This window comes from Chrysemys picta, chromosome 10, assembly GCF_011386835.1.
Source record: "Chrysemys picta bellii isolate R12L10 chromosome 10, ASM1138683v2, whole genome shotgun sequence".
NCBI lineage: Eukaryota > Metazoa > Chordata > Testudines > Emydidae > Chrysemys > Chrysemys picta.
The window spans coordinates 49,689,471-49,711,926 of NC_088800.1; the positions used below are offsets into that span (position 1 = coordinate 49,689,471).

Below are 22,456 nucleotides of genomic sequence, written 5' to 3' on the forward strand. Positions count from 1 at the left end.
TATTTTGCTTGGTGACTTACTTTGTTCTGTCTGTTACTACTTGGAACCACTTAAATCCTACTGTCTGTATTTAATAAAATCACTTTTTATTTAGTAATTTACTCAGAGTATGTATTAATACCTGAGGGAGCAAACAACTGTGCATATCTCTCTATCAGTGTTATAGAGGGCAAACAATTTATGAGTTTGCCCTGCATAAGCTTTATGCAGGGTAAAACGGATTTATCTGGGTTTAGACCCCATTGGGAGTTGGGCATCTGAGTGCTAAAGACAAGCACACTACTGTGAGCTGTTTTCAGGTAAACCTACAGCTTTGGGACAAGTGATTCAGACCCTGGATCTGTGTTAGAGCCAGACAGGAGTGGCTGGCTCAGCAAGACAGGGTGCTGGAGTCCTGAGCTGGCAGGGAAAACAGAAGCAGGGGTAGTCTTTGCACATCGGGTGGCAGCTCCCAAGGGGGGGTCTGTGATCCAACCCGTCACAGAGCGGGACTGTGGCATGGGGCTGTGTGAGTATGTAACACGGGGTGGAGCGGGTCTGTGGGATGGGGCTGGGTCAGTACGTGATGGGTGGAGTGGAACTGTGGCATGGGGCTCATCGGGTACGTTACGTGGGGTGGAGCAGGTGTGTCGGACGGGGCTCATCGGGTATATGAGGCGGGGTGGAGCAGGAATGTGGCATGAGGGTTGGTGGGGTCATAACGCGGTGTGGAGTGGGACTGTCTCATGGGGCTGGGTGGGTACGTAATGCGGTGTGGAGCAGGAATGTGGCATGGGGCTGGGCGGGTACGTAACGGGGGGGTTGAGCAGGTCTGTGGGATGGGGCTCCAGTACGTATCAGGGGTGGAGCGGGACTCTGACACGGGGCTCATCGTGTACGTAACGCAGGGTGGAGCAGGTCTGTTGGATGGGGCCCGGCGGATATGTAACACGGGTGGAACAGGACTGTTGCATCGGGATGGGTGGGTACGTAACGTGGGGTGGAGCGAGTCTGTGGCTCAGGGCTCATCGGGTACGTAACGCAGGGTGGACTGGGACTGTCGTACAGGGATGGGCAGGTACGTAACACGGGGTGTAGCGGATCTGGCGTATGGGGCTGCGTGGGGATGCAATACAGCCTGATGCGGGACTATCGCACGGGGCTGGGTGGATACGTAACGTGGGGTGGAGCAGCACTGTTGCACAGGGCTGGGTGGTTACGTAACGTGGTGTGGAGCGAGAATGTGGCATGGGGCTGGGTGGGTATGTAACGCGGGTTGGAGCAGGTCTGTCAGATGGAGCCCAGAGGGTATGTAACAGGGGTGGAGCAGGACTGTGGCACGGGGCCCGTGGGGTACATAACCGGGGGTGGAGCGGGACTGTGGCACGAAGCTGGGTGGGTACTTAACACGGGGTGGAGGGTGTGATGGGTTGGATCACAGAAAACCCCTTGGGAACTGCCAACTGATGTGCCGAGACTTCTGCCCCTGGTTTCCCTGCCAGCCTGGGACTCCAGCACCCTGTCTTGTTGAGCCGGACAAGCCAGTTTGCTCCAACACAGACACAGGGTCTGAATCACGTGCTCCAAAGCTGCAGACTTAACTGAAAGCAGCTTACAGAAGTGTTCCTGTCTTTAACACTCAGATGCCCAACTCCCAATGGGGTCTAAACCCCAAATAAATCCATTTTACTCATAAATTGTTCACCCTCTATAACACTGATAGAGAGGTATGCACAGCTGTTTGCCCCCCAGGTATTAATACATACTCTGGGTTAATTAATAAGTAAAAAAGTGATTTTATTAAATACAGAAAGTAGGATTTAAGTGGTTCCAAGTAGTAACAGACAGAGCAAAGTGAACTACCAAGTAAAATAAAATAAAACATGCAAATCTAAGCCTAATACAGTAATAAAACTGAATACAGATAAAATCTCACCCTCAGAGATGTTTCAATAAGTTTCTTTCACAGACTGGATGCCTTCCTAGTCTGGGCACAATCATTTCCCCTGGTACAGCCTTTGTTTCAGCTCAGGTGGTAGCTAGGGGATTTCTCATGATGGCTCCACCTTTGTTCTGTTCCACCCACTTATATATCTTTTGCATAAGGCGGGAATCCTTTGTCCCTCTCTGGGTTCCCACCCCCTCCTTCTCAATGGAAAGACACCAGGTTAAAGATGGATTCCAGTTCAGGTGACATGATCACATGTCACTGTAAGACTTCATGACCCACTTGCCAGCACACACATATACAGGAAGACTTACAAGTAAAACAGAGCCATCTACAGACAATTGTCCTGGTTAATGGGAGCCATCAAGATTCCAAACCACCATTAATGGCTCACACTTTGCATAATTACAGTAGGCCCTCAGAGTTATATTTCATATTTCTTGTTTCGGATACCAGAATGATACATTTATACAAATAGGATGACCACATTCAGTAGATTATAAGCTTTGTAATGATACCTTACAAGAGACCTTTTGCATGAAGCATATTTTAGTTACATTATATTCAAACTCATCAGCATTCTTTCATAAAATCATATAGAGTGCAACATCACAGAGCGGGTCTGGGGCTCAAGGCTCATCGGGTATGTAAGGCAGGGTGGACTGGGACTGTTTCATGGGGATGGATGGGTACGTAACGAGGGATGTAGTGGATCTGGCACACGGGGCTGGGCAGGGACGCAATGCGGCCTGGAGCGGGACTGTTGCATGGGGCTGGATGGATACGTAACGAGGGGTGGAGCGGGACTGTCATACGGTGCTGTGAGGGTACGTAACGCGGGGTGGAGCGGGACAGTGGCACAGGGTTGGGAGAGTATATAGTGTGGGGTGGAGCAGGTCTGTAGGATGGGGTTCGTCAGGTACGTAATGCTGGGTGGACCAGGACTGTCGCACGGAGATGGGCAGGTACGTAACACTGGGTGGAGTAGATGCCCAAAACTCCATCTTGAGCTGTAATTCTACACAGGGGAGAGAAGGGGTTTCCACCCACAAGAGAAAGTCTATTTGAGCCCCTGGAAACCCCTCCTTGGGTCTTCAGCTGGCTCAAGAGATGGCCTCTCCACCCCAAAGGATGCCTGAAAGAAACTGGAACAAAGGACAGTAACTATAGGGGTGTGAGTGATTGCTGGACCCAGATTAGAAGGAGGCTAGTCTGTCAAACAAGCTTATTGGAACATCTCTGATGGTGAGATTTACCTGCATTTAGTTTCCTACTGTATTAGGCTTAGACCTGCATGTTTTTGTTTTATTTTGCTTGGTAATTTACTTTGTTTTGTCTGTTATTACTTGGAACCACTTAAATCCTACGTTTTGTATTTAATAAAATCACTTTTTACTTATTAATTAACCCAGAGTAAGTATTAATACCTGCGGGGGGGGGGGGGGAGCCCGCGGGGGCAAACAGCTGTGCATATCTCTCTCTCAGTGTTATAGAGGGCGAACAGTTTATGAGTTTACCCCGTATAAGCTTTTACAGAGTAAAACGGATTTATTTGGGGTTTGGACCCCATTGGGTATCTGGGTGCTTGAGACAGGAGCACTTCTTAAGCTGTTTTCAGTTTAGCCTATAGCTTGTGGAGGATGTGGTTCAGACTTGGATCTGTGTGTGCAGCAGGCAAGTGCGTCTGGCTTAAACAAGGCAAGGTACTGAAGCTGGCAGGGAAAACAGGCTCAGAGGTAGTCCCAGCACATCAGGTGGCAGTTCCCAAGGGGGTTTCTGTGACCCAACCCATCACAGAGTGGGTCTGTCGGATGGGGCTCATTGGGTACGTAAATCATGGTGGCGCACGTCTGTCGCACAGGGCTTGTCAGGTACGTAACGCAGGGTGGAACAGGTCTGTCAGATGGGGCCCACTGAGTACGTAACGTGGGGTGGATCAGGTCTGTCAGATGGGGTTTGGTGGAGACCCAATGCTGCCTGGAGCGGGACTGTCTCACAGGGCTGGGCCGGTACGTAACGTGGAGTGGAGCAGGACTGTTGCACAGTCCTGTGGGGTACGTACAGGCCCTATGGCATGGGGCTCGTTGGGTACGTACCGCGGGGTGGAGCGGGACTGTGGCACGGGGCTGGGTGGGTATGTACTGTGGTGTGGAGTGGGACTATGGCACAGGGCTCGGTGGGGACGCAACGCCACTTGGAGCAGGTCTGTTGCACGGGGCTGGGTAGGGCTGCAATACAGCCTGAAGCGGGTCTCTAGCACGGGGCTCGGCGGGTAAGTAACTCGGGGTGGAGCGGGTCTGTCGGATGGTGCTCGGCGGGTACGTAATGCGAGGTGGAGCAGGTCTGTCAGACGGGGCTGGGGGCATACATAACGTGGGGTGGAGTGGGACTGTGGCACAGGGCTGTGACGTTATTTATATGAACTAGGACTGGATAGATCATTGTTGCCACACTGTTATATATTTGCAGCAAATATTGTACAAAGGTTGTTGTGTGAGGTTTCTATGACAAGGTTATGATTTGCTGGTTATAATTATGCTAAGTTGTATGTGTGTATCATTTTTGTATTTGAAGTTATGAATATGAGCTACGTACTTGTATCTTAAATGTATTTGATTCCAAGTAGCCTCAGTGAAGCATTTGGTTAGCTTCTTGAAAAGGGACTATTCTCAGTAAGTGCCCAATCAAGAAACATTTAACTGACAATGGACTTTGGGAGACGCCAATCCACATCTGAGCTTTCCTGGGAAGGTTCAAACTAACATGTAAACAATGGTGTTGGCCTGCAAACTGAGTCATGCATGGACATGTGACATGGACATGTGACTTGCCCATGTGACTCCAGACTCCATCTTGCTGCTGTGATTTTCCACAGTAAAAACAAAGGAGTGTCCTTCCACGGGCAGAGGAAAGGCCCTGAAAAACCCTCCCTTTTGTCTTCAATCCTGCTTCTGAGCTCTGGAGGAATCTTGCTACAAACTGAAGCTCTGAACAAAGGACTGAATGACCCATCCCAGCTGTGGATGTACTCCAGAGACTTGATTTGAACCTGCAGTTTATTCCACCAGTGCCTAAACCAAGAACTTCGCCATTACTGTATGTAATTGATTCCATTTAACCAATTCTAGCTCTCATCTATATCTTTTTCCTTTTATGAATAAACCTTTAGATTTTAGATTCTAAAGGATTGGCAATAGCATGATTTGTGGGTAAGATCTGATTTATATATTGACCTGAGTCTGCGGCTTGGTCCTTTGGGATCGGAGAACCTTTTTTTTCTTTTACTGGGGTATTGGTTTTCATAACCATTCGTCCCCATAACGAGTGGCACTGGTGGTGATACTGGGAAACTGGAGTATCTAAGGGAATTGCTTGTATGACTTACGCTTAGCCAGTGGGGTAAAACCAAAGTCCTCTCTGGCTGGCTGGTTTGGTGTGCCTTAGAAGTGGAGAAACCCCAGCCTTGGGCTGTAACTGCCCTGCTCTAGGCAATTTGTCCTGAATTGATATTCTCAGAAATGTCCCACCAAAGGCAGCATCGTTACAGGGCTGGGTGAGTACGTAACCCGGGTTGGAGCAGGAATATGGCATTGCGCCTGTCGGGTATGTAATGGGTAGAGCGGGACTATGGTATGGGGCTTGTCAGGTACGTAATGGGTGTAGTGGGTCTGTGGTGCAGGCCTTGTTGGGTACGTAACCCGGGTTGGAGCAGGAATACGTAATGTGGGGTGGGTCTCTAGGACGGGGCTTGGCGGGTAAATAATGCAGGGTGGAGCAGGACTGTGGCACAGTCCCAGCGGGTACATGATGCAGGGTGGAGCTGCTCTGTGGCACGGGGCCCGTCGGGTACGTAACGGCGGGTGGAGCGGGTTTGTTGGACGGGGGTGGGCGGGTATGTAATGCGGGGTGGAGCAGGTCTGTCGCAAGGAGCTGGGCAGGGATGCAATGCTGCCTGGAGTGGGTCTGTTGCACGGTGGTCGGTGTGGATGCAATGCCACCTGGAGCAGGACTGTTGCATGGGGCTGGGTGGGTACATAACACATGGTGCAGTGGGTCTGTCGGACAGGGCTTGGCGGGTACTTAATGCGGGGTGGAGTGGGTCTGTCGCATGTGGCTTGGTGGGTACGTAACGTGGGGTGGAGCGGGTCTGTCATACGGGACTAGGCAGGTATGTAACGCGGGGTGGAGTGAAACTCGGACAGGGCTCGGCGGGTACGTAACGCAGGGTGGAGCGTGAGTGTGGCACCGGATTGGGTATGTAATGGGTGGAGCGGGTCTCGGGCACGGGGCTTGGCAGGTATGTAACGTGGTGTGGAGCGGGTCTTTTGGCACCGGGCTCATCGGGTATGTAGCCCGAGGTGGAGTGGGTCTGTCAGATGGGGCTCGGCAGGTACGTAATGCAGGGTGGAGCGGGTCTGTCGATGGAGGTTGGTGGGTATGTAACGCAGGGGGGAGTGGGACTGTGGCACGAGGTTGGGTGGGTACGTAATGCGCGGTGTAGTGGGTCTGTGGCATGGGGTCCATTGGGTACGTAATGGGGGGTGGAGCGGGTCTATTGCACGGGGCTGGGCAGGGATGCAATGCCGCCTGGAGCGGGTCTGTCACAGGGGGCTCAGCGGGGACGCAATGCCACTTGGAGCAGGTCTGTTGCACGGGGCTGGGCAGGTATGTAACGGGGGGTGTAGTGGGTCTGTTGGTGGGGCTGGGCGAACACATAATGGGTGGAACGGGACTTTGGCACGGGGCCTGTTGGGTTTGTAACAGGGGTTGAGCAGGGTTTATTTGATGGGGTTCGGCAGGTACGTAATGCAGGATGGACCGGGACTATCGGGCTGGGCGGGTACGTACCGTGGGGTGGAGTGGGACTGTTGCATGGAGCACGTCACGTACGTAACGCAGGGTGCGTACTATGACAGGAATGTGTGAGCGCAGTAGAGGAGTATGAAATACGGTAACCCAGGACTTTGAACACTCTGGTATAGTGTTTGACCGGTAGAGGGCACAAGTAGCATGCCACATCTGCAATCATCAGTTAGGGAGCTCGTGCTATTTGGTACTGAGTTGTTCACCTGGTGGAGGCAAGAGATCCCATCTGAAGAGGGACCAGAGGAAATCTGCTAAACAGCCGTCCTCTCCCCCTACCACTCAGCTGCTCCACTGCGTGCCTCCTCAGGCAGCTCTAGGTACTGCAGGACAAGGAATGAGAAGAATGTCTTGCACCAAAGACCCTGCTTGAAGCATAAAACAATCTTACAGGGTTAGGGGTTAGACAGAGGTGGGCAAACTTTTTGGGTCGAGGACCACATCTGGGTGGGGAAATTGTGTGCAGAGCTGACGCAGAGGGTTGGGGTGCGGGAGGGAGTGTGGGGTGTGGGAGGGGGTGCAGTAAGGGGCTCAGTGCAAGGAATTGGGGCAGAGGAGGGGTGCGGAGTGTATGGGGGGCTCAGGGAAGGGGGTTGGGGTGCTGGAGGGGTTGGGGTGCAGCAGGGGGTTCAAGGCAGGGGGTTCGGGTGCACAGGGGTGCAGGGTGCAGCAGGGAGCTCAGGGCAGGGGGTTGGGGAGCAGGAGGGGTACAGGGCGTACGAGGGGGCTTAGGGCAGGGAGTTGGGGGGCGGGGTGCAGGAGGGGTTCGGGCTCCGGCCCGGCGCCACTTACCTAAAGTGGATCTGGGGTGGCAGCAGTGTGCACTGGGGCCAGGGCAGGTTCCCTGCATGCCTGCCCTGTCCCCAGCCCCGCACCTCTCCAGGAAGCACTGTGGCCCCTGGGGGAGGGGAGCAGAGGGCTCAGCATGCTCTGCCCTTGCTGCGCCTCCAGGTACCTCCCCTGAAGCTCCCATTGGCTGCAGTTCCCTGTTCCCAGCCAATGGGAGCTGCGGGGGGCGGTGCCTGGAGGCAAGGGCAACGCATGGAGCCCTCTGCCCCCCCCGCCCGGGGGCCACAGGGATGTGGTGCCGGCCGCTTCTGAGAGCAGCGTGGGGCCCAAGGCACCATGAGGGGCAATCCTGTGGGCCGGATCCAAAGCCCTGAGGAGCCGGAGCCGGCCCATGGGCCACAGTTTGCCCACCCCTGGGTTAGACACAGTCAGGCTAGGGCCCTCATGGGGCAGAAATAACAGATTCTCAACCAGATAAGTTCTACCCAGATCACATTAGAAGCAAACTTTATGTATCAATCACATGCAAAACCATCCCATCTTCATATTAATGCATTTAGGCTTGTAAACCTGTGGCCCCTGCTACACTGTCATCAGAATGGCAGGGCCTTTGAAAGGCCTAGAGCATCTAACATGGAATCGGAACAGAAAGGATTAGGGAAGATTGTTTATCCACTGGAGTAACAAATTTTATTCACATGTACAGCAGCAATCAGGCCGAATAAGAACTGAGCTCATCTTCTAGGATAAGCCAGTCTGTCCTTCTGTTAATCTTTTCCCCAGCTGACTAGAGCTTGGGACAGTTCCCGTTCCCCTGCAAGCTGCCACCACTTGATTTACCACCGGTACCAAATTTGTCTTGGGAGAAGCCTAGGGAACAATATTGTCGTCTCCTCACCCAGTCTGGCAGCCCATCCACAATGGGGACAGCCATCCTGCTGCAGCTCAGGGCCTTTCAAGCTCTGCATCTGCCACAAGCCCATTTCTTAAATCTTTTAGTCAGTTGTAGACCACTCAGAGTTTAAAAAATAACCCAGGCACTTTAAATGTAAAGTTACATTCTCGCTGTAGAGTGGGTCTGTGCAACTATCCTGGTGTCGGGGAGGGTACTGGACAGACAGCTCGCTCACCTTGAGATGCAAGCCCCACCCACCCCTAGAATAATGGATCTTGCCAGTGACATTTTTCCTGGAAGAGTTAGAAGTCTGCTGCCATCTGTCTGCGGTCATTCATTTCTATGGTGGTGTAATTCAGGGAGTGTCTAAATAATGGGTGAAAATGCGACAAGGTTAGTTGCTTTGCTCCTTCATAGAGGGTGGATAAAGGGAGAGCCCCTAAGTATGCAGCCCAATACAGTCAGGGTCTCATGTTTAACAATTCTGTAGCCCTGGCTTTAGACTTACTATAAAAGCTAACCCAAACCTTCATTTAAAAATAACCTTCTAGTCCTTATAGTTATGCTGACAACCTTCCAACTATGAACTAAATGCAGCTAGTGGACAGTATTGTCTTCCCAAGTCTGCAGACAAAGCTCAGAGGTATCCACTATCCCCATTCAGCTTATGAGTGTTGACTCTGAGGCCTTCTAGTGGCAATGCACATAACATTATTAGTTTCAAGAAATTCAAGTTGAGTATGTGTCTGACTGATTTTTTAGGAATCAATTTTTAAGCCCCCACAGGCTATACCTAAAGTTCTTTTTAAAGAAATGTTAAAGGGTTTTTCTAATCCCCTATTCAGATTTAAGTATTTTTTCAGCCCATGGTAGACTGGGAGAAAGTAAATTGATTAGACGGTGTCCTATCAAATATACAAAATAAAAATATTTGAACAAATGGGGAAGAGTTAGTGAGAAAAGAACTTCTCTGCTCTAGTTACAAATAATGTTTAAAATTCAGTATTGTCAAAGCTTTCAATGTGGATAACATCAGCAAAGCCATCCAAGAGCCTATCAGTGATACCACACTAACACCCGGGAGATTGAGACTCTTGGCAGCAGCCAGAGACGGGAACTAGTCGTTTGGAGGACTGACTCTAAGTGGGAAGTCACATCTCTCCTGCCCTTCAAGGGACAAGAGGCAACTCCTCCCTAGTGCTAAGAGAGTCCCCTCCCCATCCCAGGGCGCCAGGAGCACCCACACTTCTCTACCCTGTCACCAGGCCCTCCAGCTTCCCCCTGGCCAAAACATAATGGCAGAAGTTATCAGTACAAGCATTCTGAGCAGCAGAAAACAGACTGAGTTTAACATGGCACCCATGGTATTCTATACACTGATCATATACTGACTTCATGAAAACCCTCCATTACAAGATGACCTGAAACTGATGGAGGAGCTGCAGTCTGCTGCACCAGGGGATCCCCACCACTGAATTTAGGTCCAGTCTCTTGTGGAGTGCACAGGTCTTTCGGTAGAGCATTAAGCCCCACACTAAGGACAGGATCATTGACGCATGATGGGGTAGGGTAGGGAAGGAGTCACTCGTGGCTGCCCCTGGTACATAAGGCAATAGGCAGACATGATGATTTCTTACCTTTTGAAGTAAGAGACAGCTACAGCAACTAGTGTGAGTGTGAGCAGGATAGATCCCAGGACAAAGAGGGCTATTTCCCAGGCTTGGAAGGAGGCTGTGGGAAAAAGGAAGGGAAGACAGGTGGAGATTTGGCTGAATTATGTAAGGTATTGCTCATCTAGCAGATACTGCACTTCAGGAGAGCAAGGTTCCTTATAGTGAACACATCAGTGACCTATACAGCCTTGTCTTTGCACCTCACTGGGCTCAAATCCCTGGAAAAAGCTCACTACACAGCATTATTGTTTTAACTGTAACCCGCTTTGAATTGCTGTTGGTCCTAGGTGGTGTATTGTTTTACTGGGGTGCTGCGAGCAAAAGATGTGGCAGTACAGCCCCATATGGAGCTCTCCCCCACATTTTGAATCCTGTAAGATCAGGCATATCCCAAGGGCTACAATGAAGCATTGCTGTGCCATCACCAAATAGGACAACGTTTCATGCGGAGGGAGGGTCATTGATTGTGCCCTTTGAGTGCATGCCATTGGCTGCAAGGCTATTGGGCTGCTTTGGCCGCCTGAGGCTAGGGTTTGCTGAATGTGAACTTACTGCAGGTTAGACAGTGCGGGTTGTGACTAATTCTGTAACCTAGCAAGGCCTTGTATTCTATTCAGGGCCTTATACCGTGCCCAGTACCGGGTTTACCATGTCGCCAGGCCCAGAGTCAGAAGGGGCCCCGGCCGGATATGCCGGTCAGGAAAGCTGCCCCCACCCTTGCTCCACCCTGCTCTGCCCCCGCCTCTTCCCACCCCTGCTCTGCCCCAGCCCTGCCCCTGATCCGTCCCTGCCCTGCCTCTTCCCACCCCTGCTCTGCCCCAGCCCTGCCCCTGCTCCGTCCCCACCCCACCTCTTCCCACCCCTGCTCTGCCCCAGCCCTGCCCCTTCCCACCCCTCCTCCACCCCAGCCCTGCCTCTGCTCCATCCCCGCCTTGCCTCTTCCCACCCCTGCTCCGTCACAGCTCCGCCCCCACTCCATCCCTTCCCCTGAGAAACGTCCCGGGGGACTGCAGCAGGGGTTGGGCGCGCCCTGCACTTACCGGGCGGTGGGAAGGGGAGCGACCTGGCCCCAGCCCACTCCGCGCCACTGGTGAGTGCTGGGGGGCAGTTCCCCCCTGTCCCCCCAGTCCCAAGGCTGGGAGCCAGGGGAGCAGAGCGGAGTGGGCTGGGGCCTGGTCACTCCACTTCCTGCAGCCCCGTGAGTGCAGGGTCGGGCCCACCCTGCAGTCAGGAGGCAGGAAGTGCAGCAACCCAGCCCCAGCCTGCTCTGCCGGCTCATGCTGGGGGGGGGGGGTGCGGTTCCCCCTGCCCCCCAAGCCTGGGGAGGAGATGAAGCGGTGGGGAAGAGAAGGGGATGAGGGAAGCGGGGCCGGGGAAAAGAGGCAGTGAGGGAGGAAGGAAGGGGGTGGGGCAGTGGGGAAGGGGCATGGGATGGGGAAGAGAAGGGGGCAGGGGAAGCGGGAGCAGGGAGGAAGAGGCAGGGTGGAAGGAAGGGGGTGGGATGGGGCAGTGGGGAACGGGCGGGGGCAGGGGAAGCGGGGCTGGGGAAAAGAGGCAGAGGGAAGGAAGGGGGTGGGATGGGGAGGAGATGGAGCAGTGGGGAAGAGAAGGGGATGGGGATGGGGAAGCGGGGGCAGGGGGAATGAAGGGGGTGGGATGGGGAGGAGATGGAGTGGTGGGGAAGGGGCATGGGAGGGGAGGGGAAGAGAAGGGGATAGGGGAAGCGGGGGCCTAGCATGCAGATCCCCTTGGCAGCAGCTGGGGCTCCCCTGTTAAGCAGGCCCATCAAACCCTCATCCTGACAAGCCTCACCACCCCTGCATCTGTACCACCCCGATGAGCCCCCCCCCAGACACCCTCCCTACTGAGCCCAAACCACCTGCACCTGGACCACCAACCAAATGAATCCCACCTCCTCTGCATCCAGACACCCCCCACCCAACTGAGCTCCAACCACTTTCACTTGGTCCCTCCTGCAGACTCCCATTGTCCCTGCACCTGGAACCTCTCTGTGTATCCAGATCCCCCACTGAGCTGCCTGCACCCAGACTTCCCCCCACAGAACTCTCTTACCCCCATTTAGATCCCCCCACACTAAGTCCCTCTGCACTTGGATCCTGCTGCCAGGCTGAGCCTCCCTGCCCACATCTGGTGTGCCTGGGCAAAAGGGGCAAGGCCCCAGGGTGTTTCTGTGGCAGGCCTGGCCCTCGTGCTGTGTCAGGGTCAGGTTCAGCTTCACTGCCAAGTCCCTGTCCCAAGGGGGCGGGGGAGGCTGCAGGGTATTCTCCCACCTCCATGCAGCCAGTGGCCTGTGCTCCCCACTGTCATGGTGGAGCACATTTATTTATTGTAAAAAAAAATATTGCAGAATTTTAAAATATTATGCACAGAATTTGATGCAGAATTCCCTCAGGAATATGGGGCGCTGTATAGCTGCGATGGTGGGACTGTGAAGGGGGTGCTGGACAGTAGGGGATCTGTGGGTGGGGGAGCTGGGCAGGGGGTATGGTGTGCAGGGTGCTGTGCAGTTGTGGTGGAAGGTCAGCAGAAGGGGTCTCTGGGCAGGGGGAGCTGGACATAGCGGGTCCGGGGGCATTGGGCATAGGAATCTGTGGGGGAGGTCTCTGGGTGAGGGAGTGCTGGGCATAAGGGCAGGGCACTGGGCAGGAGGGCCGTGTGGAAGGGGCACACTGGCAGTGCAGGGCTGGGTGGGGCCAGTGTGCATCTAACAGTTGTGGGTTTGTAAACAGTGCCCTTGTGCTGGGCTGAGGGGGGCAACTTCCGCTACATTGCGCCTCATTGCCCCCAACCGGCCCCTCGCTCTGCAGACCGCCCCCATCACATGCCCTATTTCTCCAATGGGGGGCCCACAAATATGTTTGGTACCAGGCCAACAAAAAGTTAATCCAGTCCTGACCATGCCCATCATCAAGGTAGCATAGGGTTGCCAGATCCCAACTGTGAAAAAATGGGATGGGTTGGGGGGTAATAGGCACCTATATAAGAAAAAGTCCCAAAAAACGGGACTGTCCCTTTAAAAATGGGACATCTGGTAACCCTAGGGTAGCAGAGTGCCTTCCAGCAAGGCATACTGTCCTTCACACTGCTCTCTGAAAAGACTGGTCTTTTTTAGTTTTGCACATTGCAAGACTACTACAGAAGTGACAGGACTAGCACATCACCGTTAACTTCAGAGAAGCTGAATCGTCTTACTTCTCTAGGGCCAGGTCCCATTGGCTTCTACTAGACCCGTTTGTGGAGATGAGGGTCTAGATGTCACCTGCTTTAGATCACCCCCCTCATCCTTGTTCAATGCCAGCTCTGTAGAATATCCACCATGGATATTCTACAGAGCTGGCATTCTAGACCCAGCACACTCGAGCTTGTGGGCGAATCATTGTGTCAATTTTTCCTTTACTCACAGCCATTCTGTGACGCTGACACTGCGTTGTCTGGAGCGACACACTCTTTGTTTGTTTTAAGTACTCTCCCATCCACAGAAAAGGGATGAGGGCTGGCGGCGAAGTCCCTGTGCCAGTTTAGAATTAGATGCTGCTGCTCTGGTGACTTGGCCCACACCTGACCTGAAAGCTGCAACATGGAGTCTGTGCAGGTGAAGTTGAGTTCTGCTGGAAAAGAAGAGATTCTGGTTCAGTTTGGATGGATTGCCTTTCTCCTCCCCACCCCCATAAATCTGCAAAATTTCTATCTCGGTTCAAAAATTCATGAGATTTCAGCACCATCAAATCCAAACCAGTGTGCTGCAAACGCAAACCCAAACCCTGGCCCCCAGCCCCATCAATGCACTACCTCCCATCAGCCCATCTCGGATTTCATTCTGGAGAGGTGGTAGGCTAGCCCATAATCAGGTTCCCATTCCGAGCTCAATTTTGTGCCCTCTCTGTTTGGTTCAGTGTAGAAAGGCCAATAGGGATACATCTTGATAAACTGTCATGGATAGAAAGTAGTATCCAAGTTACCAGCTTTACAAAATAAAATATGAGTACTTCACTTCCTGAAAAGCAATAGTTCTTACATGTCTCCAGAGCTGGCTTGGTCTACCTGTTCAGATGTGACAAGTAACTTTGGGTGCCTCTGTTAAGGGGAGGCCCAATCCCTGAAGCCTTCACAGGGACCAATTTCCAGAAAGTGCTGAGCACCCACCATCTGGAAATTGGGCCCCTTTAAGGTGTTTCAAGGAGGGCACCCAATTTTTCTTCTGCACATTTAGGCGTTTGAATTTATTTCATGGACTCCTCAATGGGATAGAGTCTATAGGACCATTTCTGCTCATGTACGATGCTTGTTTAGGGAGTCATTCAACACAGATTTTTGAATGCCCCTCTCCCGGTTATATTGCATTAACTTTCACCACAGTTCTGATGAGCTTTACCATGCACAGAACTCTGGGCTGACACTCCAAGAGGGGGTTGTACCAAAAAATTGGGTTCAGGTAGATGTTTTGGCCAAATCCAAGCCAAAGTTCAGAGAAGGCATTTAGCAGAAGCCTGATAACAAAATACCTGTTCCAGGCTAAACAGCTAGGAGCAGGGGTGTTTCCCAAGGCACAAGTAGCAGTGCTTTACTGCCATTAGAGTTGGTGGGAGTTAGCCACAAATGGCAGGTCACTTTTCAGACCTCCTGCGAGGTGCTGGTACTCTCCCTGTGCTTCCTGCAGCATGGCAGAAAGGAAAGAGACTAGTTTTCTCCATCCTCCCTGCAGCACTGGCCATTTCTTGGTTATGAGCAACTCACATCAGACCCTCCTCCTCCCTCATGTTCCTCTCCCCAATGGCAGATCCTGCCTCTCGCTACTTCCTTTCCCACCCACCTTGTGTTGGCCAGACCCTCCTACTTTATCACACTCAGGAATTACCTCAGACTGCCAGTGCAAGAGGTCTCTAAGTGAAGCATATGTTTTGGGAAGGGTCCATTTCCTTTATCACCAATGGCTGCCTGTTCATTGCTCTCATAACACACCAGGAAGATAAAAGTGCCCCATCCTCCTTATTTCAGTCAGAGTACGTAGGCTGGGCTGCACTGGGGTCGGGAATAGGAGAAGGGCGATATAAAGTGGATTTTGATGAAGGTGAGTGGGTTTGGTACTGACCGTGTAGATAGAACTGGGAGATGCCGCAGGCACAGTTTTCCTCTATGGATTTCGTTAATACCTTCTCCAGGCTGTCATGCGCCCTCTCAGAGTTTGGGGTCCACATAGAGCAATCTAGGGGAGGAGGGGGAGATGTTATTAAATTAGCCATATAACCCTGAAAGCATCCAGTCTTGTCTGATCTCAGAAGTTAGGCAGGGTTGGGGCTGATTACTACTTGGATGGGAGGTCCTGGAACTAGCTATAGTTAGAGGGTGAAGAGGACAAAATGACAGAGCAGTTGTGAGGGGATTCCACTCTCTTCGTATTGGCCTGAGTTTGTCCATGGCGTTTATGGATCCACTGAATTCAGGGACTGGGACGAGAGTTGGATTTTCTACAGTCACGTGTCACCACCAATGGCTGGGCTCATGCCAAAATTCATAAGGAGCTTCACTCCCTTTCCCCTAGGAGGTTTCTAATTTATAGAAACATCTGATATTTCTGCTTGTATGTGGGCCTGTTTTCTGGTTTTCCATAGACTTGTATGCCAGCTTTACCGAATGCTCCCTACCCCATGGTAACCTAGGTGTTAGTGGCAATGAAACAAGACCAGGCAAGGGGATCAGAACTCCAGTCCCAAGCTTCCTAGCCTGGGAATACTGCACGAGATAGGGGAAGGGGAAAGCCATGCTCCTCAGCTGGCTGATAGACTGAGGCAGCTGTCTGACAACAGCCACGGGGAAGCAGTTCCACCCATTCCTCAAGCAGGCTCTGGCTAAGCCTCTGCTCAAATAATGGATTCTTTTGCAGGGTGTAAGGCACTGCAATGAGCCAAAGACATGGAAACCCACTGAACATAGCCCAGCTCCTGACAAGTCTCTTGCAGCAGGGCTGTAGGACACTCTCCTATACGCTGTCACCAACCTGAGGGGTTACGGTTATGTCAAACACTTTGTTCCTGTTGCAACAGTTAGACCTGCTGGGCTGGGACAGGGTGGTTTGCTTTTGGTCCCCCGGACTATGCCCCAGTTATCATCAGAGAGACGTGAGGTGGGATTTCCTGTCATTGCTGAAAAGTGAATGGCCTTTCCACAGAGGGCTGATCAGAGAGGTGCCTGGAATTAAATACCTTGCCCTGCCTGTCAACACCACCCCACCAGTGACAGGACTGACACTCCCAATGGTCGAATGGCATGGGGCCCCATCACCAGCACACCCCCCCGCTCGCCTCTGAGTGCAGCATAGTCCACGCTGACATGGTGAACTAATGCATTCATTCTCCACACTGTCTGGTCCATATCAGGAGGGACACTCAGCAAAAATATTTCCCTCAAATCAGTCCAGGCCTCTCCCCAACCCCACACCACATGAGATGATAGCGCCTCTTACTGGGTGTCAGCAGGCACATATCAAGATCCACAGCAAATGACTTCAGGGGGCAGCTGTTCTCCAAGCCAGGTGTAGGGTCCGAGATGACATATACCAGCGCAGCACTCACATCACAGCAGGAGCAGCGGCTCAGAGACACTGGCCTGTCCCCAAGAGAAATGAGTCAGATCTCACTAATACAGCATTTCAAGGGCTTCTTCAAGACACTCAAGCCACGGCCTCCCCTTCAGAATCCCAGCTTCTGCCAATGGGGGAGGCTCATCCAAGATGGCGGATGGCTTGCTAGGACAGGCATGTTTGTAGAAGGTGTTTTAATCAGTTTTTGCAGGTGTCCCAGAGACAGGATTAACCAATTGCCTTGACCCTGATGGGGAACAGAATATTTGAGAGTCTCTGGCCATAGGGAAGGCTATTTGACTTTGGACAGCTTGATTCTGGTTGGAAGTGAGGTAACAATCCCAATATTGCCAACCTCCAGTGTTCAAAAATAATGAGATTGGCTTGAAAAATCACGAGATTGTTCAAAAAACACCTTCATTTTGGAGTGATCATTTGCCTTCTGGAGTGTTTTCTGAGCCTTTAGTGGTCAAGTGTTTCTCTACACCCACCCAGGACTAGAAACTTTTACACACCCTCACATTCATGCTCACCCCCACTCAGAGACTCATAACAAAACTGCAAGACTTGGCAACACTGTGCTTCTATTCTCCCCATGATGAAAAAGACAATATTTTTCTACCACAAGGAGAAGCAGTGCAAGCCACATTGTATTGTCAGGAAGACAACCAGATAACTAAGTTACAAACAATTGCCTCAAAAAGTCCTGGCAGGCTTATGGCCAGTGGCTCAAACACACCCTTCAGGAGGCAGAGGACTTCAGTGCCACTTTTCTAAAGCATCTCCTTTTTCCTTGACAAATATATAAGCAGCAAAGCATTTCAATGAACAAGAAGTGGGAGTTTACCCACTTTTTGGCTGAAATTTAAGAACTACTCCAATGGGTTTGGAAAGAGCCAAAGCTGATAATTATTTTCTGAGTTTTACAATGGTTTGTGTTCTTTCATATAATGCAACAAATATTCCTTATAAAAATACCTACAACATTTTAAAACCAAGAATAAGATACTTGTGTATAAAAATCTAAATCCAGCCTATAGAATTCTATAGCAGAGATGGGATTCTTTCGAAATTACTCTTAAATATAGAATATTTTACTTAATCACTAAAGAATTCTATTGGTTTCTTTTCTGTTAAGTTTTAGAGAACTTGTTCATCAGGGATTGATGTTTGAGAATCATTTTACTTTACTTTAATTTCTTTAAGTTTGCTTTCCATTATTATTTGTTATGTCATAAGTGCAGTTTGAGGATGGTCAAGACTTATGACTTCATTCTGCTTTGAATCAGTAGATGTAAGATTTCATTCTCATCAAGTTTTTGTATTCTAAGGGAGAAAAGACATCAGGTCACACCTGGTAGAGCATTATTGTTCCATATACTACATTCTCCAGTGCATCATCCAGTTCAGTTCTACAATTCTCATCACATTCCTATTTGGAGGGTAATAAGGTAGAATGCTCAAGGCCCTTGCAGCTCCATCTTCTGCCAGCTGGGGCCTCCAGGCACAGAAAACCTGGAGACTTTTAAAATGGAAGGCTCATAACATGTTTGGAGCCAGAAGATACCTCACCTCTCTTCCGCACAGGGCACAAAGTGCGATGGACCGAGGTGGTTCAGCTGTCCTCTGCCTGTGCTAGATTCCCATGTGTACACCAGAGCATCCACCAGGTTCTCTAGAGTCACCATCATGTCAACAGGAATTCTTGCTTGACGGCTGTTGTACACTGCCACAGCGCTGGAGCCACGTCTAACAGATGGGGCATTCTTGACAAACGGCAATTGCTGATCTGAAAACAGTGGGGGATAAGTTGGTGAGCAACCAGACACAGTAGGCAGGGCAAAGTGACAAGCCAAGAGCAATGAGAAGCAGATTTCATTGATGCCTCCCTGTTATGTCTCATGGCATATACACAGAGAAGTCAGATAAAACCATTAATACTCTTGCTGGGAGGTTACAACAGATCCAAAATGGAGAGTGACAAAGCAGGCTGCTTCCTGAAGAGAGGCACAACTCATCCCACTTTACTATAGGCTGTCTGCAAATTGCCGGCTGCTAGATCCAGCTTGCACGCTTCTGTACAGAGCCTCCTAGCCAGCAAACAGGACCCAGAAAAACCCTTGAAATTTAAAGTATTAGCTTACAATTTTAACACTGTTTTCAATACACCACAACCTCAAGAACAGAAATTGAAACTGGGGTGATTAAAAGTTGGTTGAAGCTGTAATGAAGCCACTGACTGCTGGTAGCACAGACTGCCCAGCAGCTCAGGGTATCTCTGAGGGTATGTCTACACTACGGGATTACTCCGAATTTACAAAATTCGATTTTTGGCAACCGATTGTATAAAGTCGAGTGCATGCGGCCACACTAAGCACATTAATTCGGCGGTGTGCGTCCATGTACCGAGGCTAGCGTTGATTTCTGGAGCGTTGCACTGTGGGTAGCTATCCATAGCTATCCCATAGTTCCCGCAGTCTCCCCCACCCATTGGAATTCTGGGTTGAGATCCCAATGCCTGATGGGGCCAAAAATTTGTCGCGGGTGGTTATGGGTAAATGTCATCAGTCAAGCCTCCCTCCGTGAAAGCAACAGCAGACAATCATTTCGCGCCCTTTTCCCTGGATTGCCCAGGCAGACGCCATAGCACGACAACCATGGAGCCCATTCAGCCTTTTTTCACTGTCACCGTATGTCTATTGGATGCTGCTGACAGACCCGGTACTGCAGCACTACACAGCAGCATCCCCTTGCCTTTGCAAGTTAGCAAAGACTGTTACCAGCCATACTGTACCGTCTACTGCTTTGCAAGTCGGCAAAGATGGTTACCAGTCATACTGTACCATCTGCTGCTGTCATGGGTGCTCCTGGCTGGCCTTGGTGAGGTCGGTCAGGGGTGCCTGGACAAAAATTGGAATGACTCACCAGGTCATTCTTTTCTTTAAGTTTTGTCTAATGGAGAGTCAGTCCTGCCTAGAATATCAGGCAAGCCTACTAAAGTACCAGAGAGGCAAACGGCCGCGCCGGGTCAGAGCCCCAAACATCCTGCAGAAATGATGAGCTGCATGCTATTCTAGGGGGTGCCCCTACAACAATCCCACCCATTGCTTCCCTCCTCCCCAACCCCTCCCGGGCTACCTTGGCAGTTATCTCCCCATTTGTGTGATGAAGTAATAAAGAATGCATGAATTTGAAACAACACTGACTTTATTGCCTCTGCAAGCAGAGATCAAAGGGGGGAGGGAAGGGCGGTTGGCTTACAGCGAAGTTGAGTGAACCATCATTCTGCACTTGCTCAGCCTATAGCTGAAAATGGGAATCTGTGATAAGCACTAGGATAGACGCACAGGCAGGACTGAATCTCCATTTGTGTGTGGGCCTTTGGTTGACACTGGTAAAATACAAAATGTCCCAGGATATGTATGTTAGGGGACAGTTCTAAACGGCAGCTTTATTTTTTTATTTGCAGCAAAATATAGAGGTCTAAGTATCTGATTGTGAGCCCTGGGAGCAAGGGGTAGGCTGGGGTAGGTGCGACCGCGCAGTGCTGCCGACGGGGAGAGCAGCCTGAGGCAGAAGCCTCCAGCTGGTATGATATTCCAGGCAGGATTGAATCTCCATTACACAAAACTTAAAGAAGAGAATGACCTGGAGTCATTCCCTTTTTTGTCCAGGCGCCCCCGACTGACCTAACCAAGGCCAGCCAGGAGCACCCATGTCTGCCCAGGCGCCCCCGACCAACCTCACCGAGGCCAGCCAGGAGCACCCACGGGATGATAATGACGGTTACCAGTCATACTGCACCGTCTGCCATCGGCAAGGCAAGGCAAGGGGATGCTGCTGTGTAGCGCTGCAGCACCGCGTCTGCCAGCAGCATCCAGTAGACATACGGTGACAGTGAAAAAAGGCGAGAAACGATTTTTTCCCCTTTGCTTTCACGGGAGGAGGGGGGGGGGCAGGGGGCTGACGACATATACCCTGAACCACCCGCGACAATGTTTTTGACCCTTCAGGCATTGGGAGCTCAACCCAGAATTCAAATGGTTTTCAGAGAGTGCGGGAACTGTGGGATAGCTACAGTCGTCAGTCACCCCTCCCTCCGTGAGCGTCCATTTGATTCTTTGGCTTTCTGGTATGCTTGTCTCAGCTCCTTAAGTTTCACGCAGCACTGTGTTGAGTCCCTGTTGTGGCCTCTGTCCATCATGGCCTTGGAGATTTTTTCAAATGTTTTGGCATTTCGTCTTTTGGAACCGAGTTCTGATAGAACAGATTCATCTCCCCATACAGAGATCAGATTCAGTATCTCCTGTACGGTCCATGCTGGAGCTCTTTTTTGATTCTGACTGTGCTGATGAGCTCTGCGTGGTCACCTGTGCTGATCAGTGCTCCACGCTGGGCAAACAGGAAATGAAATTCAAAAGTTCGCGGGGCTTTTCCTGTCTACCTGGCCAGTGCATCCGAGCTCAGATTGCTGTCCAGAGCGGTCACAATGGTGCACTGCGGGATAGCTCCCGGAGGCCAATACTGTCAAATTGTGGCCACGCTAACCCTAATTCGAAATGGCAACGTCGATTTTGGCGCTACTCCCCTCATCGGGGAGGAGTACAGAAATCGATTTTAAGAGCCCTTTATGTCAAAGTAAATGGCTTCGTTGTGTGGATGGGTGCAGGGTTAATTCGATTTAACGCTGCTAAATTTGAACTAAACTCGTAGTGTAGACCAGGCCTGAGAAGCAGTAGGCTCTTTACACAGCACAACAGGAATTTAAGGCAAGTAAATGACAAGATTAATGCATATGACATGCAAACATCAACCACCACCTATTCCAAATGCCAGGATGGGGGCAGCAGCACTGCAGGGTGTTGGCTCATATAGTTTAATATACAAGTCTATCTATGTGAGTGTAATGCTGGTCAAAGGATTATTGGCTGTCCTGGAGACTGAAGCCTTCCGTTTCTCCACAGAACAGGTGTAGCATCAAGACAAGCTTCCTCCCAGCAGCCCCTGAGGGGCAAGAGGAGAATTCAGCCCTGAGGTAGACTGCTCAGTGGGGTGATTACCACTTGTCCATGAGGAGCTTGACTGAAAATATCAGTCCGTTTTGCATAGGCTACCAAACATCTGACATATAAACACTATTGACATGGGCAATATTGGAACCAGCAACCTGCAGATCAAAGGCTTCATAGCCCATTACCCATCCCCCCAATGCTGAAGCCACTCAGTCTCCAGCCATCTGCCTCCCGAAAGCTGCCTTCTGGACTTCACCCACCAAAGAAAACCCAACTCTAGACTCAGCGTGGGAGTGAAGGAAGCACCTGTATGCAGTACTCTATTGTCAGCCTTACCAGGCCTGGGCGGTCCTGATGGTGCAATCACAAACAGGCCCGTGGCCCCGAACGTGCCCTGTAGTGGGATGCTGGCATATGCTTTGCCATCCTGCCCAGAGAAGAACACCAGGGTATATCCTCCCAGGGTGGCTCCAGGTTTGCCCTTCAGCTCAATGAACTGGTAGGGGGCAGTGCTGTTGGCCAGGCTCAACTCGTTGATTAGGAGGGAGGGGACGGTGGGAGATGGTGCTGAGGAGTTGGCGCAGGCATTCTCCCCGAATGGTGTTATCGTAGTCACCTTGCAGAGACAGAGACAGAGACACCAGGCTTTGAGGGCAGGAGGGATCCTTTCTATTCTCTTTTCTTTAGGTGGCGGCACCT

The 22,456-nt window shown here is 51.2% G+C and overlaps 1 protein-coding gene across 5 annotated transcripts in view; it reads right to left on the reverse strand.

Annotated features, from left to right (window-relative positions):
• Positions 1–22,456, reverse strand: part of LOC101951698 (uncharacterized) — a 58,763-nt gene that overhangs the window by 19,511 nt on the left and 16,796 nt on the right. For 2 of the 5 annotated variants that reach the window (XM_005294408.5, XM_042851532.2), the window contains exons 8-13: positions 22,094–22,373; positions 18,318–18,534; positions 16,629–16,771; positions 15,258–15,371; positions 13,570–13,776; positions 10,112–10,205 (exon numbers count right to left, since the gene is read on the reverse strand). In XM_005294408.5, coding sequence (XP_005294465.1) covers positions 10,112–10,205; positions 13,570–13,776; positions 15,258–15,371; positions 16,629–16,771; positions 18,318–18,534; positions 22,094–22,373 — 1,055 coding nt within the window. Of the gene's footprint in view, positions 1–8,246; positions 8,841–10,111; positions 10,206–13,569; positions 13,777–15,257; positions 15,372–16,628; positions 16,772–18,317; positions 18,535–22,093; positions 22,374–22,456 lie in introns of those variants that run through there. The other 3 variants (XM_065559794.1, XM_005294410.5, XM_005294409.5) reach the window with 3 other exon arrangements.